At 64.3% G+C, this 17,289-nt stretch overlaps 2 protein-coding genes across 2 annotated transcripts in view; one reads left to right on the top strand and one right to left on the bottom strand.

Annotated features, from left to right (window-relative positions):
• IL10RA (interleukin 10 receptor subunit alpha) overlaps positions 1–315 on the bottom strand; it is a 4,389-nt gene extending 4,074 nt beyond the window's left edge. Inside the window, exon 1 of the mRNA XM_044423686.1 lies at positions 66–315. Coding sequence (XP_044279621.1) covers positions 66–315 — 250 coding nt within the window. The remainder of the gene's footprint in view (positions 1–65) is intronic.
• A 5,971-nt stretch (positions 316–6,286) lies between these two features.
• On the top strand, positions 6,287–14,814 carry LOC123020232 (transmembrane protease serine 13-like). The gene is made up of 13 exons (XM_044423673.1): positions 6,287–6,418; positions 6,995–7,114; positions 9,292–9,414; positions 9,579–9,708; positions 10,084–10,176; positions 10,938–10,940; positions 11,224–11,267; positions 11,543–11,702; positions 12,579–12,751; positions 12,875–12,973; positions 13,104–13,246; positions 13,841–13,993; positions 14,664–14,814. The coding sequence occupies exons 1-13, from the start codon at positions 6,388–6,390 to the stop codon at positions 14,670–14,672; spliced, it is 1,281 nt and encodes a 426-aa protein (XP_044279608.1). The 5' UTR covers positions 6,287–6,387; the 3' UTR covers positions 14,673–14,814.
• Positions 14,815–17,289: the final 2,475 nt, after the last annotated feature.

Below are 17,289 nucleotides of genomic sequence, written 5' to 3'. Positions count from 1 at the left end.
GCGCCCGCTCGGCGGGCCGCGGCGGCGCGGTCCGTCGCGACCCCGCGGGGCGGCCGCCTACCCACCGTGTCCGCGGAGGCCGCGCGGCAGCGGCAGCAGCGGCAGCAGCAGCGCGACCAGCCACATCTCTGCCTGCGCGCCTTGCTCGGCCCCCGAGCGGGCCGCCTGGGGAGGCCCGGGCGGGGCGGGGCGGGCGCTCTCACTTCCTCGGGCATTTCCCCCGGGGAAGGCCCGCCTGGCCCCGCCTGTGCCGGCGCCCTCGGCGGGACCCTCTAGCGCGGAGCTCCGTGGGTGCCCCCGCCGTGGCCGCCGCATCCTCAGATTGCGAAGCCTGCGGTGGGGGGGGGGGGCGAGCCCCTGTGCGGCCGCTGGCAGAGGATCGCGGGCAGCGCGGGGCCTCGCACCTGCTTGTTCAGCCTGTACGGCTGGGCACAGGGGGGCGGCGGCAGCGAGCGCGGGAGCCCCGCTTGCCCCTGCCCGGGCTCGGCTTTGTAGTTCCCGCACAGCACAGGGAAGGAGCCGGCGAAGCCGGCAGGCGAGAGGGCAGGTGCTGCAAAGGCTGCGCAGCCATGGCTCCCGGCCTGGGCCCCCCACCTCTCACTTCCTTTGCGTTCTTCCTCTGCATTCCCTCTTCCTCCACCTCAGCCATGCCAGAAGGGAATGCCAAGGGCAGGGCAGCCGTGCTGCACCAGCGGTTAGTGGGCCATACTGGCGGGGCGGCCTGGTGGTGCTTGAGTCATGCTTGGCGCAGGTTCCGGCCTCTGTCCTGCCGTCTCGCCCATGGGGCCCCGGGCGAGCCCTGCCCTGCTACCGTTGGCTCAGCCAGGGGAGTTTGGCACTGGGGGGGCTCTGCGTCCCTGGAGTAGGGAAGGGGACAGAGAAACGGCCAGGCAGCTCCCTGGCCGGTGAAGCAGGAGGCACTTTCTGTTCGAGGGGAGAGCCAGCGTGTGTGTGCAGGGGCTTCCTTGCACTTAGCGAAAGTGTGGAGCTGGTTTCGCCCTGACGTCATCCTCTCACTGGGCATCACATGCCTCTGACGCTGGAGGGCCGTCCATACTTCTCTGAAGCAAGACGGGCCTTTTGGGAAACGGGGACTTTCCCTTGGCCTTGGATAAACCCCCTGACGCATTGGGCCAAGGCCAAGTTCGCCAAGGCTGCCCAGCCTCAGTCGCTCCAGTGTCGCCATTGGTTTCGTACAAACCTCGTGCAGAGAAGAGCAACTGAAATGGGGAAGGAAGGGAGGCCGAGAAATGGAGCTGCACTTCGGAGAAGCCAGCAGCAGTACAGAAACGCCCCGGGGCTGGCCCGGCCCGGCCCGGCCTCCCGCTGCCAAGGCTTTCCTGGCCCACCGGCTGCTCTGGCCCTCCGGCAGGATGGAGCCAAACATCCTCCACCCTGCCTGCGACACCCCCTTGGAGCCTTCCCCACCCCACGAGGCCAAGGGAGGCAGTGCCCAGTGGGGTGGGGGTGCCTGGTTGCGCCCTCTCGTTTCCTGGGTCACCTCAGCGCCAGGGTGGGGGGTGCAACACAGACTGCCACAGGCCCTGCCCAGCTGCCTCTTGGGCCTCCTCCGATTCCAGGGGTCAGGGGAAGCTGCATGGGAAGCCCTCCCCCACAGTAGTCCAGCCCCAAGGCCCACTTCTTTGTCCTGGCCCGGGCTCAGCAGGCGCTCTGTGATCTCTCAGCCCTTTGCTTGCTCTCTGTCCCAAGTTCCTAAAGCCGGGCCTCTTCCCTTGTCTCCAGCAGCGCCCCCCATACATCTGTGAGGCCCACAAACCCTTCTGCCTGGGGCCTCTCCCTCCCTCCCGTGTCCGCCCACCTCTTAGCACACTCTGGAGCAAAGCCAGAATTGCGTGCCTCTCTGAAAGTGGCTGATGCTGTAGTGGCGTTGTGCTGACCGTACTTTGTGCTTGAACTGGAGTTTTTGTTTTAGCCCCGGAAGCTGCGCAGAGCATTTACGTTCTCGCACAGCCTTAAGCTGCATGTATAAGGGACGAATGGCCCATGGATGGGCAAGCGCCCGGGAACCCCTGCCCTGCCAAGGAGCCCTGCCTCCGGGCTCGCCAGGCTCCCCCTCACGGCCTCCCAGCCAAGGGCCTCCAGCCCCCCACTCAGTGGGGGTGCCCTGCAGGAGCCCTGCCTGGGTCCTGGTCCTGCACTAACTACGCCGTTCCTGCTTCATGTGTTCAGAAACTCATCCGGGGTAACCGTTTTCCATAAGGACAGTGTTTCTCGGTCTGATCCGGCACAGCTCTTCTTATGTTCTTATTTGCTCCAGAGTGGGGCCTCCTTGGAAACGGGAATGCTGAGCCCGGATGGATGGCTTGGAGCTGTGCCTACGGTGGACCGCAAGGCGTGGCTGCATAGTCCCTGAGTGGAGAGCAGCTGGACCTCCCCTTTTATCTCCATCCCCAGAGGCCTGAGGCTTGGTTTCTCTTCAGACCAACCTTTCCCCCAATGACCCAGAACCCCCGACAAAGCTCGTTGTTGATTGCCACGTGCCGAACTGAAGAAGCCGCCCAGAGCTGCTCTCCCGCCCGGCAGAGTCGCATGAGCAAGATTCCCGGGGCCGTGCCTGGCAGCACCTTCATTCTGGGGCACTGAGAGGGCGGGCGGGCGGGCGGGCGGGCAGGCAGGGGTGCCCCATGCACTGCTCCCTCTCACTTGCCAGAAGCTCGGGGCTCACAGTTAGCTCCAGCCCCAGAGGATGCGGAGCCACAATCACAGTTAGAGGTCCTCTAGGCACGTGCAGAGTGCCCTTCCCTGCCCACGGCCAGCTGACACAGCTCTGGGGCTGAGAGGGGATGGACTCTCAGGACACAGCATGATTGCCAGGCACTGCCGCTTCTCAGCGCCTCCTCGGCTCCTCTCTGGCGGCAACCCGAGCAAGCCCTGACTGGCTGCTGCTGTTGACAGCAGGGAGAAAGAGGGAGAGCCTGGAGGGCCGCAGGCTCGGGAGGGCAGGAGCAGCACCGGCAGGCCTCCCTCCCGCCTCAGGCAGTCGGTGCCACCGCTTCCTGCAGAGCAGGCCCGGCGAAGCCTCCCGCGCATGCCTCTTCCCGGCTGCTCGTGACCTCAGCCCATCGGTATGCGGGGCGAGAGGCGCCCGTGCTCTCGCGCTCTGCCCTGCCGCCACCTCTGCTGCCCCCGAGCAGGTGTCCTCCCCAGGCATTTCCTGCCTGCCTCCTCTCCCTGGCCACGGCCTCCGGAAACGATTGCGGCGCTCAGGCCTCCCGGGGGAGCCGGCCCCAGGCGGGCAGGGCAAGGGGCCAGCACCCCCACCGCACATGCGCACAGCTCACCACATGGGGTGAGGGCGCAAGAGGCAGCAGAGGACGCTGGCACGGGGCTCTGGGCCAGGACGCATGCGGAGAAGGTTGGGAGGGACCAGAGGCAGGCCTGGACCGGGGCCCCTCTCGTCCGGCTTCGCCTCCTACCAAGGGCAGCTGGCAGCCTGCGAGAGCACCGGGACGGGCGAGGCCAGCACAGCAGCACCCGCCTGCCTCTGCTCCCTCAGCACTGGATACGGGAAGGAGCACAGAACCATCAGGACTAGCGCCACAAAGAGCCTTCACTTGCACCGTTGTGTCCAATCCCTTTCCACAGCCACGCAAATTGGCGCCCGTCACCGTGTCTCAAGGAAGTGAATTCCATCCGTGAATTCCATCTGCCCTTCCTTCGATCTGGCCTGGATCTCCCAGGCACTGGCTTCGTGGGAGGGCCCCTTGGACTGGCACTGCGAGGCCTGTCTGCATTCCCACGCCACGGTCATGTTGTGCACCCTTTCTGCGGTCCCCGTGCCTTCTCCGGACAAAAGGCTCCAAACTGGTAACGTTAATTGTCTCCTCGCAGCTGGGTAATTTTGGCCATGCTTTTGTTTGACCTTCATGGCACCTTTTCTGGCTCAACTATATTCTCTTCCCCACCACAAAAAAGAACTGTATGAGGTCTGGGTGATCATCATCGATTTATTTTTTAATTCCTTTTCAAACGATGACCAAAGAATTTGCCCTTTTAACAGCAGCTTCAGACTGGGTTGACGTTCTCACCAAGCTGCCCACCCCATTGCCTTCTCGCTCACTCGCTTGCTCTGATCCCATCGCTGAAGAGATGACGTTTCCAATAGTTTTGCCCCAGTCGGAGTCACTTCAGCTGGACTCGTACTGAGCCAGCGTGACCATTTTGGGGCCAGTTTGGAGATGGCTTTTCGCCACGCCTTTTATGCCTGCCGCCCTAAAGACTTTGGTGCCCTTTGCAAGCTTGTCCCCCAAGTGCCTCACTTGTCGCCCAGTCTCTTATTGACAAAATAATCCATCCCTTCCCTCGTCATTCAAGGTCTGGTGGGTGGCCACTCTGGGACACTCCACCCACCCCCCCGCCCTGAAGTAACGTTTTCTCCAGATGTCCCCCTGGGACCTCTCACAATGGTGTTTCGGCACCAGGAGACCTGTTGAAACATTTCTCGGGACTTTAATGCAGCCGGGTTTGTTTTCCCCAGGCTTGGCTTGGCCTTGTGAATCTCAGCCATCAGGCTGTTTTTAGTGTATTTCGTATATTCCTTCTCTGCGTGTTTAGCTCTTACTGTGTTTTTCATGTTGTCTGTCCATTGAAGATCTTTTGGTGAAGGGCAGGACACATGAGCCTGCAGCCCAGAGGAGAATGGGCGAAGGTGGAGCCTCCCCGGGTTCTGAGCTTCCTTCCTGCAACGTTCCGAGCTGAGGGCTGCGTCTCGGCTCTCCCTGCCTGTTGAGCTCCCCAGGCAATCCTGCACCTGAAGGGAGGGCCTGGGTTCAGACTGCTCCATGGCAGGAGAGTGTGGGAACCAGGGAACCCACCCCAAACTCCGCGTCCCCCATCTCAGCCTGTCTCCTTCGTTTGCTGCGCTGCTAGTGGAGGGGTGAGGACCCCACTGGGCAGGAAGGGTCTCCCACAGGCTCCCGCTTGCCCTCCTCAGTTCTGCTGCAGCTTCGCGGGCAGGTTGCCTAGCCGGGCAATCAGGCTTCTGGTGTGGCTCCACTCCGTCGTTGCCCCATCAGCTCTCCCGGGTCAGGTGCCCATGTCTCCTCCCAGGAGCCCGGTGACCTCCCCTGGGTGGGGCTCCCCCTTACGCCTGCCTGCCTGCCTGCCTGCCTGCCAGCCAGCCAGGACTTGCTCGGGTCCCACGCTCCAGGTCTGGGGAGCTGCTCCGTGCCAGGGGGTGGGTGCGCGATGGCCTGACCGGGTGGGCCAGGGAGGCCACTCATCTTCCTGAGGGAGCAGCCTCGCTCCTGGGGGCCCCTTCCGCCCGTCTCCAGGAGCCTGGGAGGGAAGCCGTGCGGAGCCAAGCTGCGTTTCCGGTTAGTCCGGTTTCCCTGTGGACGGCGCCTCTGCTTGCCACACAGCCGACGGGGACGTGCCAGGTGGGCAAGGCGGACAGCACCTGGAGCCCGGGTGCCTACGAGAAGGGGCCCTTGGCGTTGTGCTATGGGCATCGGGGGGCGGTAAGGACCCCCAGACTTCTCCTGGTGCAAAGCACGAGAGGCTGTGGAAGGGGCTCGTGCCCGGTAAGTGTGCCGAGCCTTTGGAGCAGGTGGGTATCAGGGCAAAGGGGAGCTGGAGCGGCGGGGGCGGGGCGGTCAGGAGCCGCCAGTGCTGGGCACCCCCCTTCCTGGCCCCAGGCACTGAGCGCCTCAGGACGCAGCTGGGCTCCTGCTGCTCCTGCTCCTTGCGGCTCACCTTCTGAGAAGCTGCTCAGCTTGGTGCTTTGAGCAGCCTGGGGGGGTCCAGCCCCTCCTTCCGACGCTCACAATGCGCAAAGGAGAATGTCCCACTGGGACATCACACAAAATTGCGGAGGGGGCCAGACCTAGCTGCCTGGGCACCCCCGGGGACCGCCAGCCTGCCTGTCCCCAGGCACCAGGGCCAACCCAGCTCAGGAGCCCACTCAGACGAGGAGCTGGTGCTGGCTGGGCTGGTCACGGTCGCCACCCCGTTGCTCCTGGGAGGTCTTGGCAGGCCCTCCTGGCTGCACGGTGCTTGAATCGGCACTCTGGGGACTGGCTCCGAGCTGTCATCCCTCCACACGGGGACTGAGAAGGCATGTCCGGATGGCACAGCACCGTCCCGGCAACTGCTGTATGGAGGCCTTCCTGCTCCGTGGCTCGGCGGCTCAGCTTCAGGGGCCCCCTCAGGTTCCCCAGCTGCCCGCCCACTCCCCCAGCAGAGAGGCCCGCTCTGAGGCTGTTCTCCTGCTCCGGCCTCCGTTGCTTGCAGGGCTGCTCAGCTTCCTGCCATGGAAACCGGAATCCGGTCCCCGAGCTCCTCACAGGCCGCTTGTCATCGGCTTGCCTGAAGAGCCAGTCCAAGGGACTCCCGTGAGCCTCCCCCGCCGAGTCCGGTGCAACCCCCATGCCCTCGATGGCTCATGGGAACTCAATGGGTGAGACGAGTGGGGAGCAGACAGCGCTTGGGCACCTTGCGGGGAGAGGCTGGCCAGATCTCTCCGGGGCTGAAGGAGCCAGGCAGCGGGGAGAGTGCTCTGTGTGTGGGGCAGAGCCGCCATCCCAAGGGGAGCCCCAGAGCAGGCTGCCGGCTTCCCAGAGAGCGACGCGTGGACAGGCGATCCCTTGCAGGGAAGCAGGGCTTCCCAGTGGCATGTGGGAGCTGCTGCCCATGGCCCCTGCGCTCACTGGGGCTGGGCTCCCTGTGGGGCCAGGAGCACCCCGTGGCTTCTGCCTGGCCCCAAGCCAGCTTTCCTCTGCGTGCGTGTGGACACGGGGCTCTCCCTGTGAGAGACGGGGAAGGGGTAGCTTAATGGGGCACTCCAGACACGCTCAGAGGCAGCACTGAGGGGGCTGCTGCGAAGAGGAGGGAGAGGCCCCCTCTGGCCCACAGCCATGCCCAGACATTGGACCGCCCCCGGGCAGGGTGCTTTGGGGGGGTGTGGGCAGAGCTACTCCCGGCCTTGGCTCAGGCTACGCGAGTAACCAACCCGGCTTCTCTCTTGCCCACCCAGCTGCCTCCGCTGCCTCCAGCCCCACTTTCAAGGCCTCCTGGGGAATGGGCCAGAAACGAGTGGCCCTGATTGCCTGCCTGTTGGTCCTCATCGTGCTGCTGCTGGCCCTCATCCTGCTCTGTAAGTCCTCCTTGGCTTATGAGGGGTGGCGGCGGAAGCGGGACTGAGGACATCTCAGAGCTCCTTCAGCCCTGGGAACGTGGGTGCTGCTGCCAAGTGGCTAGACCTTATGGAAACCACAAAAGATTTCAAATGCTTGCAAAACTGAGTACCAGCGCAGGTTCTTCTGCGGAAGCAGGGGCTTTGAGGAGAAATGATGGATGCCACTGTGAACCTTAGCTTTAAATGGAGATCGTCTGCTTGAAGACTGGCGTGTGGGTGAGAGGCGCCTGTCTTCCCAGGCCTTTGAAGCACTTGCTTTGGGCAGGCTGCGGAGGGCTGGGCGCTGTGTGAAGTGGCTGCTGACCTTCCTTTTGCTTCTCTTCTGGGGTGCTGCTGGCTGTCGGAGTGATGGAGCAGCCATCGCAAGCTCAGGCTGGGCAGGCGCCCCTGCTCTGGCCTCCGTAGCACCCCAGACCCCTCAGCCCCCTCCGCCGACTCCTCGCTCTCCTTTGGCTTGGCATGGGGAGGGGCCCTGAAGCGAGGCAGGGGAGGGGGTGGGACGGGATGGACGGGACGGGACAGACGGGACGGGACAGACGGGAAGACAGGGCCGGACAAGCTGCGCCTTCCACTGGACGTGCTCTCTCTTGTTTTATCTTGCTTGGTCCAGCTGACTTAAATGCTGATTTTGAAATGGGGAAGCCATTCACGGTCAAGCAGTGGCCTGAGCTGATGAAGCCAGGGAAGTAGATGCACAACGGTATGGTGTAAACAGGCCTCCCACATTTAGGAATTTGGGCTCTGACGAGCCAGGTGAAAAATTCCCCGCCCAGCCTTAGTTGCTGTGACCTGGTTTCACGAAAAGCTGGCTCACCGGACATGCCAGAAACGTTGCCTGGAAGCGCGGGCCCATCCTTCCCCGCTGATTCCCGAAGTCAACTCGGGGGTGCGGGAGGGGCCGGGCCACGCACCGCGCTCCTCCCTCTCCGGGCCTCTCCCGCCTGGCTGGATGCACCCGGGCGGCCCCCCCCGGGCGGCTGCGTGCTGGAGCGCGTATGCCCCCCACGTGCCGGGACGGCGCTGCTCCCCTGGGCGCCACCCCACCTGTGCGGCCTGCACAACGCAGCCGTGCAGTGTGCCGGGACAGCTCGCCTGGGCCAAGCCTTTCTAGTAATGCGGCAATATTTTCTCGAGTCTTTATTAAGATAAATACAAATGGTTCCCAAACTTAAGAGTTTTCGAATGAGAAGATAGGCCTTCTTATGCATCAGTAAGCAGAAAGTATGAATGCATGTGAAATTCTTCCAGTGGAGCGATTTATGTTAGTATCGCTGCTTTTCAATTTCTTCAGTACTGACATGGAATCAGGAGAAAGCAGGGAAGTGCCCAGTAGGGTAGCTAAAGCACAGGTGGATTGCAAGGCGCTCTTCAGCCGGAAGGGAGGGCCTTTTTTCTCTAGCGATTTCCATCAATCCTGGAACCGGGGGCGGGGGGGGGGGGCATCTGATGAAACTGATGGGGTGGGAGACAAAAGGAAGCTCTCCTTCATTCAGTGCCCCACGGCCATGGAATTCACCTTCCCAGAATGCAATGAGGACGACCGGTTTGGATGACTCTAATATGGGATTGAGCCAAGTTGTGGTGGTGGTGATGGGGAACATGGGTGGGAGGGTGGTTGTTCTCATGTCCTGCCTCTGGGTGTCCTGTGGGCAACTGGCTGGCCAGAGTGAGAGCCGGATAATGGACCAGGTGGATGAGCGTCAGCATGCGTCTCATGTGCATAACTCTCTTTTATGTCTTCTAATAAGCAATTGGAAATCGCACCTGATCAAAATAGTGTCAGTTGGAAAGGTAGCATGCTTGTAGTATTTGTAAATCCATTTTGAAATCTGTGTCAAAATGGTTTCTGTGCCATTTAACCTCCACTGCACACATTTTAAACATCCAGGTGAATGCCTTTTAGTGCAAATTAAAGGCCAGTTTTAAAACCCCGCTGCCAAAGTGGCATCAGCCAAAAGCTTTTCGTGAAGTTGTGCTGATGTGCAGACTTGCGGCCCCAGACCAAAGTGTCAAAACCACACCTCCCAAAAAAGGCAGAAGCTGCTGCTTTCTCGTGCTCTCCTGTGCTCGGGGTCGGCCCCGCTTCCAGTTCGGCACCGGGGCCCCTCACTGCGCTCGCTCTTCCCTCTCACCAGTCCTGTTCTGGCGATCTGGCACGGGCATCGTTTACAAGGAGCCGACCGAGAGCTGCCATGAGCACGCCGAGCGGTGCGACGGGGTGGCGGACTGCGCCCAGAGGAGTGACGAGCTGGACTGTGGTGATGAATCCTGGGGCCAGTGGGGGGCGCTCAGTGGGACCGGGGGGCTCCCAGGCTTGGCGCGAGCGAAGCCGCTTGGCATCACGGGGAGCGCGTTGCTCAAGAGGCGGCCTGTACATCTGCGGGGTCCTGCCCCCTCCGACACACCTCCGCTCCCCCCACAGTGCGCTTCGGCTGGAACCAGTCCCTGCTGCACGTGTTCTCCGGGGTGGAGAAGCAGTGGCTGCCCGTGTGCAGCGCGGCCTGGACCGAGGACCTCTCCAGAATGACCTGCCAGCAGCTCGGCTTTCTGAAGTAATTCCTGGGGTGGGGCCCTGCAGGGCTGAAGGAAGAAGCCCCTGGCCCACTCCCAGCTCTGCGGGGGGGGGGGGGGCGCGTCCTGCCGGGGTTCTGTGCAGGGCCACTTCTGGGGAGGACAGGCAGATGGCGGTCCATGCAGGGAGCCGACGCCGCAGCCGCTGCTGGCACGGAGGGCTGGTGACGTCTATTTGGGGCAGGGGGATGCTGCACCGTTGGCGCCCTCTTTGCCGGCCCCACCCAGCATCCCTCTTGCCTCAGGGTGCGGCCTACCAGCCCCTCCTGAGGGGCTGCTTCCTCCATGGGGGATCCCTGTGGGCGCCAGGGATGTGCTCACCTCCCCCGCGTGACTCGCTTCTCCCTTCTCCGCAGTGCCTCCCAAACGGAGTATATTCCACTGCCTTTTTCTGGGAAAAGTCTCTCCGTCGGACAGGTGCGCGACACGATCCAGCAGAGCCTCAACAGGTAATAGGCCTGGGGTGGGGCTGGCCTGGGGTGGGGGGCAGTGAGGGACTTGGAGAGGGGGTCTTGTGAAGGGGCAGCCCCCAGAAGCGAGGGAGGCCCCTCTGCAAGTGAGCGCCCTTGTCTCCGAGCAGGGCGCTTCCAGTGCCGCGTCTGTGACCCTTCCGGCGTGCTGGGCCTGGTCGGGCTCGTTGGGGTTTGTGGCCCGGCGGCAGCCTCGGCCCCCAGGTCTTCTGGCCGAGGGTCACCTGCCATTTCAGAGGTGCTCTGGGGCTGCTCTCCCCTGGCAGGTGGGGTCCAAGGCAGAGGGACCATGGCAGAAATACCAGAAAGGTCTGTTTGTGGGCAAAGCTCTTGGTGCCACTCATGAACAGATTTTTCATGCATAGAATGAGCAGGAAAATGCACAGAATCTGAGCAGCCACCAAACAGCTGCTAGTTGGTGGTGGGACCAATGTCCGTGGCCTCTCGTGTGTGTCTCCCCCCGCCCCCCCGCCGTCAGATTAGAGCCACGTGGTTTACCGTTCACGGGAGCTGAGAGTTTCAGCCCAGCAGAGTGATGATGGAACCATCTGCTGGGCAAACTGACTCAAGGCATCTCCATCCTTCGAGAAGCAGGCTTTCCTCACTCCAGAGGAGCTGTGGGGGCAGGTGGGGGGGGGCAGGTGAGGCCTTTCGTGCCTTCCAGTGTCTGAATCCCAGGACAGCAATTCACAACGAACCCTTGGCTACCATCGGGCTAGTCTCTCTTCTGCCACAAGCAGAAGGTGCTTTTGCCCATGGTGCCTGATGTGGCGGCGCACCAGGACCTGCGCTGCTCTCTTTGGGCTTGCCCTGCCGGGGGGATGCCGTGTGGGGGCTTTGGGTGCTCTGTGGAGCAGGTCATGGAAGGGCTGCTCCCAGGCAGAGGAGGACATGCACTGGCCTGCGCAGGCCCGGGTTGTGGGGCCGTCTCTGGGCGCAGCTTTCCCTGGCAGGCAAGGCGCCCGGCAGCCGCCCGCCTGGCCAGGATGCCGCCTCCTCTCACGCCTGCTTTGGTGTCTCTGACAGCTCCCAGTGCCACTCCAGGAAATACGTTGCCCTCCGCTGCACAAGTAAGGATGCTCCCCAGAGGCGGTGGTGTGGGGGGGCTTGTCCTTCCCTGGCACTTGTTGCACACGCCGTGGGGCAGGCAGGGCCAGAGCAGGGCTGCCCTGAGATCAGAGCCCCCAAGTCAGAAGGGGGGCAAGGGCTGTCCGTCACATGGGTCCTGCCGCGCTGGGCGCCCGCCGTGGCTCTTGGCCCAGCCCGGGATGGGGGGGCACCAGCTGCCCAGGGCTCTGCACCTCCCCCTCACCACGGGGCCCTGCGGCCACCTCTTGCCCTGCAGGCTGTGGGCAACGGATCTCTGGCCGTGTCGTTGGCGGCACAGAAGCGTCGGCCAGCAAGTGGCCGTGGCAAGTGAGCCTGCAGTACGGCTCCACGCACGTCTGTGGGGGCACCATCATCGACCCGCAGTGGGTGCTCACTGCGGCCCACTGCTTCTTCGTGTGAGTCGGGTGCCGTCTCTGGTGGGCTCCAGGCTGGGGCTGGGAGCAGGGGGGACTGCCGAGGAAGAGGGCTTCCAGGGCAGGGAGGGAGGAGAGGGGAGGGGGCCCCCCAGAGGGTCACGTGGTCCAGGCGTGGGCACATTTCAGGCTGGCTGAGCCTGCTGCGTTGCTCGCAAGGGCTGCGAGACGCCTGAGCCGGGGTTTGGTGCAAGCTGCTCTCCCACGAAGAGCCCCGAGCCCCAGAATGCCTTCGGAGTGTCGGAGCCGAGTGGAGCTCAGCACCCCTTTCTCCGTGCACAGACCCATGCCAGTTACCCCAAGCTTCCTCTGTTCCAGAAGTAAATGGCAGGCAGGGGGAGAGATCATTCTGCTCTTGTTAAACAACTCAGAGCCAAGTCCCCGCTGATCTATTGAGACTTGTCCAGAGATCTCTCAGCAGATCCTCACCTACCTCCTCTCCGTCCCAATTAGAAGTGCATGGAGGCAGGGCGCCCCTCGCCTCGCCCCACCCACCCTTTCCTTGCAAGTCTCCGAGGCCACCGCAGCCTCCCTCCCGGGCAGCTGGTGCTGTCGGGTTCCGCTCAGTGCGCCCCAGGCTGCCCGCTGCTGCAGCGTGGCCCCCGCCCTGGAGACGCCTGCTCTGTTCCGCAGTGGCTCGCCCTAGCCTCTTCCCCTTCCTCGTAGCCCGAAATGTTGTTCGCTTGCTTCTGCTCCTGGAGTCACAGGGGCGCGTCCAGCTGCAGTGTGCTCAGCAGTCGGCCCCCACATCGCCCCGCCTGCCCCGTGAGCCAGAGCCAGTGGGCCTGCGGGGAGGGAGGCCGGCCCTGCGCTCAGCCGGGAGGGCCTGCCCTCACCTCCCGTCTTTGGGCTCCGTAGGAATAGTGTGAAGATCCTGGATGAGTGGAAGGTGTATGCCGGGGCCTCTGACCTCAGGCATCTGACCGAAGGCATCCTGGTTTCTCAGGTCATCATCAACACCAATTACAGCGATGACCACGACGACTACGACATTGCGCTGATGAAGCTCTCCCGGCCCCTGGCCCTCTCAGGTGAGGCTCCCCCGCCGGGCCCGGGTCCCCCCGCCTCTCCTTGTGGGGGTGACCCTCCGTGGAGCAAGCGGGCCCACGGCTTCCCCTCTGCAGGGGACGGGCTCACTTCTCTTTTGGCTCCAGCTCAGGTCCGCCCAGCCTGCCTCCCCATGTCTGGCCAGAAGTTCCCTCCGGGCAGGACCTGCTCCATCACCGGCTTTGGCAAGGTCAACGAAAATGAAGGTGAGAGCAGTGGGGCTGGGCCAGGGATCGTGGCCAAGCCAGAGCCCTGGCAGGCTGCAGCAGGGCTGGAGGCTCGGTGGGGGCTGGGCAAGGGGCTCTTCCCCCACCCCTCACGGCTGGCCTGTTTCAGAGAACACGTCCCCCAAACTGCGTGAAGCAGAGGTGAAGATCATCGACTACCAGCTCTGCAACAGCCAGCTTGTCTACGAGGGTCACCTGACCCCCCGCATGATGTGTGCAGGGTACTTGCAAGGGGGCCGAGACTCCTGCCAGGTGAGGGGGTGTGAGAGGGGAGCAAGCGAGACAAGAGGGCATTCTGGGAGCGAAGGCGAGCCTGGGCCCAGAGGTGGGCAGGCGCTGCGGAGGAAGCCAGCGTCTCCCCTTGATCACCCAGAGTGCAGGGCATGGGATAACGGCTCCAGTTGCAGGAAGCCAGATCCCAGCTAGACACTGGGAGGAGCCTGACGGAGAACTGTGCCTGCCGCGCTTTGGGGTGAGACTTTTGCGATGCCGTCTCCCTGCCAATTCATGGAATTTCTCAGCAGGGCAGCGTGGGCCTTCCATGCTTTCCAAGGGCTCCCATTTTCTTTCTTGCCATGACAATCTGTTAATGAAGAAAAGGCAGGATAGCCACTCAGTGCCCTTGGATAGGACTCCTCCATCTCGGGGGTCCCGGAAAGAGCACGCGGACCATGCCCTGCGAAGCCGTCCCCGTTCCTGCCGTGGGCGCGCTCCTGGCTTGCCGAGATCGCCTTCCTGGGCGAGGCTGGCGAGCCCCGAGGCCCCGGAGGGCCAGTAGCCAGGTGGCTTCTGCAGAGCGGCCCCTCGTCTTCTGCACTGTCCACTGCCCATGTCTCTTCACTGCAGGGTGACAGTGGGGGCCCCCTGGTATGCCAGGATGGCAGCCGCTGGTACTTGGCCGGAGTGACCAGCTGGGGGACAGGCTGCGGCCAGAGGAACAAGCCCGGTGTCTACACGCAGGTCACCAAGCTGCTTAGCTGGATTCACAGCAAAATGGAGGTGAGGGGCTCCAGAGGGGCTGCCGCCAGGGCTCTCCTGCCACGGGGGACCTGGGGGCCACGGGCATGGTGCCGGGCGGCCCTGCGGCTGGTCCTGCGGGCAGGCGGGGCGCCTGGGAGTGGGCATCCGGGCGGCCCTGTGGGCACTCCTGCTGCAGCCAGCAGGGTGGCAAAGGTGGCTGCTCCTGCCAGGGGAGGCGGCTGGGCTTGCGCTCCTGACGGGAGGGGCACTTCCGGCTGCATCACTGCACGCAGCCAGACGAGGCTTTGGTCGCGCAGCTGTGAGGGTTCCAGATCAGGTCCTTTGCTGCCGACTGCCCCATGTTTCCCCACGGCTGCTTCTGCTTTCTGTTCCGCCACCAAACAAAATCCACGGGGTGCGAATGGAGGGGTTTGCAGTGCCTCTCGCTAGGCAGCGCCAGGAGCCTTCCGCGTGAAAGCAGCCCGCCAGTTGAACAGCAGCAAAGCTACTGGAGCGTGTGCGGTGGGAAGCCTCCCCTCCACCTCGTGGAAAGACACGGCCTGTGCAATTCCAAAGCCTGGGCATTGGAGGGAGGGAGGGATCCCTTTGTGCAGAGGCCTCGGCACCCACCTCCCCTGCATGCCCCTTTCCAGCAGAGGGCAGCATTGGCTTCCCCAGCTGAGGCTGTGCCTCTCCGCCGCTTTTGCAGAGCAACTGAGCAGAGGAGGAAGGCTGCCCCTCCTGCAGAAGCGCCTCCTGCTCCTGGGACATCCAGAGTCCAGCATGGCAGAGGAGCAGCTGCTGCCACGGGCTCCTGGGCGAGGCTTGGAGAGTCGTGCAGCTGCTATGGCAGAGCGTTTGGGGGCGCATTGGGGCGGGGGGAACACCTTGTTCTGTAGTAATGCCCTCCCCAGCCAAGTGGCTTCATTTGAGACCTAGCAATGCCCTTTGGCTCAAACTGCACTGGCCAAAGGAGGGGGGCCTTTTCGGCCCTGAATGTGGCCGGATGAGATGGGCCAGAGGCAGCTTTCCTGCTGGGAACCCGGTAGAAGAGCCGTGAATCGCTGCCACAGCCTTGGGCCCTTAGCCCCCTTGTGTTTTTGGATCTCTGGAGACTTCAAAGACTCTTGTGGGAGCCTGGCTGCCTCCCGTACTGGTCGCTGCATCTCACTGGAAGGCGCTGGCCTGGCAGACCACTCTGAGAGAGGACGGATGCTCACGGCGCCAGCAGCGTCCTCCAGAGCCGCTGAGCATCCCAGCACTGTCCCGCCGTGGGCCTGAACTGGAGTCGTCGCCTGCTCTGCTCCCTGCTGGACTGTGGCACTCGGCCTCAGGGACTGCGCTCCTGCCAGCATCCCTCCTTTGCGCCTTCCTGTTGTTTTCCAGAAGAGGCCTGCGTGTGGCGTCCGGCGGGACATTCCCATGGGCAAAATAAAGTGTGGGTGGAACTCGCCCAGTACCCAGGCTGAGGGCCTCCATGGGCTTGGATTGCCTACTCTGATTGGCTGTTGCCGTGCCTCTCTCTCGCCCCTTTCTTACCCTCCGGTAGAAACGCCTGGCTGCCACTGGCCATGGCACCTTCCGCAGGGCTAGCAGGGGCTCTGCCACAAAGTAGAAACCACCACCGAGCAGGTAACAGCCCTTGCACCAGGATAGCACCAAAGTCCACAGGGATCTGCAGGAAGAAGTGGGATGGGCTGGTGTGGAGCCCGAGAGGAGAAGCCGAGCTGCTGGCAGTGCCGGGCCCACCACGGAGGAAAGGGCAGGGTGGCTTCTGTCTGTGCTCAGGGGCTCTCTGCCCTGCCACAGCCGATTCCAGTCACGTGCCCCCAGAGCCGCTCATGGCCCCCAGAGCTGGGGGGCCACATTTGTGGGCAGTGAGGCCTGCAGCTCACACTTTTCAGCGTTAGTTGTTGGGCAACTCATTTCCAAAGTAACATTTCTGCAGCCCCAGACTTGGGATATTTGAGGTGTCCTGGGGCGGCTTTTTCTCCCAGTGCCCTCAGATCCAGCTCCTCCTGCATGGCCCGAAGCTTCCGCTCAGCCCTCCTGGGGCAGCCCTGACCGCCTGACCTCTCCCACGTGGCTTAGCCACCCATTTCAAAACATGCGCAGAGCTCTATAACTTCGTGATGGAAAAATCTCCAGGTCAGCTTTCTCAGGAATGGGGAGCAGGCGGGAAGCCAGATGCGCCTCCGCGGGCCCTTCGGCCCGGAGGAACCTGCCACCAGCTCCGCCCCACAAAGGGCCCGTCAGCGCACCTGGCCGCGACCCGGGAGGGGCTGACAGGTGTGGCCTTCCGCCTGGCCAGGCAGGACGGAGCGTGCACTGACGGCAGCCCACGGGGGACGCGCAGTGGGGCGAGGAGGCCCTGGAGGCCAACTGGCCCCGGGGGTGAGCGCGCCCTGGGGAGCAGTGCCGCAGGGCAAGGGGCGCGCGGGGATCCCGGCGGGAGGAGCGCCCCATGCAGGCTGGCGCCAGTGGGGTCGTCCCGCTGCTGCCAGGCTCCCGTGCGCCCTCGGGAACTGCAGGGGGTGGGAACGCGCCGAAGCCGCGGCCCCGGCCCGGGTCCCTCTGCTCTGCTCGGCGCGACCCCAGCCTGGGCGCCGCCGCCGCGGGCAGGGCAGGGCAGGGGAGAGGGCGAGGCGCTTCCCCGCGCGCACGTGGCGGCCACGAGGCGCCTCCCTGCGCGGCAAGGCGGCCCGCGCTCTGGAGGGGCGCCCCGCGGCGTCGTCCCGCGGCCTCTTCCGGGGGAGGGCGCGGAGCGAGCGCCGCTTGCCGAGGAGCTGCCGCCAGCCCGGCCGAGGCGGCTCCGGCAAGTCCGCGGCAAAGGGCGGGCGGGGCGCCCTCTCCGCGTCCTGCGCAGCCTCTTCCGCGGGCGCCTCCGATCCGCGGGCAGCCCCCGTCGTCGCGCTCTGACATCAGCGCACCCCCTCCCTCCGCCGCCCGCCCGTTCGCCGGCGCCGCCTCCTTGACTCAGCCGCGCAGCTGCCCCTCCCGCCAGCCGAGCCATGCCCGAGCCCGTGGCACGCCCAGCCCGAGCCAGCCACGCGGGGACGCGGTCCTGAGCCGAGCGGCGGCGGAGGACGGAGGCAGCGCAGGAGGGACGCGCCGCGCCGCGCCGCGCCAGCCGCCGTCTGGCCCGTCGGACCCGCCGACTCGCGCATAGCTCCGCCCGCCCACGCCGCGCGTGTCTCCCGCCGGGCAGCGCCGCGCTCTCGCCCTTCGCTGCCCTCCCACGCAGGCTGCCCGGTAAGCGGGGTCCCCCGACGGGAAGGTGGCGCGCCGAGAGGGCTCCCCGCCTGGCCAGACGAGACGTGACTGGCGAGCGAAAT

This window comes from Varanus komodoensis, unplaced genomic scaffold (assembly GCF_004798865.1).
Source record: "Varanus komodoensis strain SLA01 unplaced genomic scaffold, ASM479886v1 scaffold146, whole genome shotgun sequence".
Taxonomy (NCBI): Eukaryota; Metazoa; Chordata; class Lepidosauria; order Squamata; family Varanidae; genus Varanus; species Varanus komodoensis.
The sequence above is the reverse complement of the archived record's forward strand: the minus strand, read 5'-3'. Positions and strand labels throughout refer to the sequence as shown.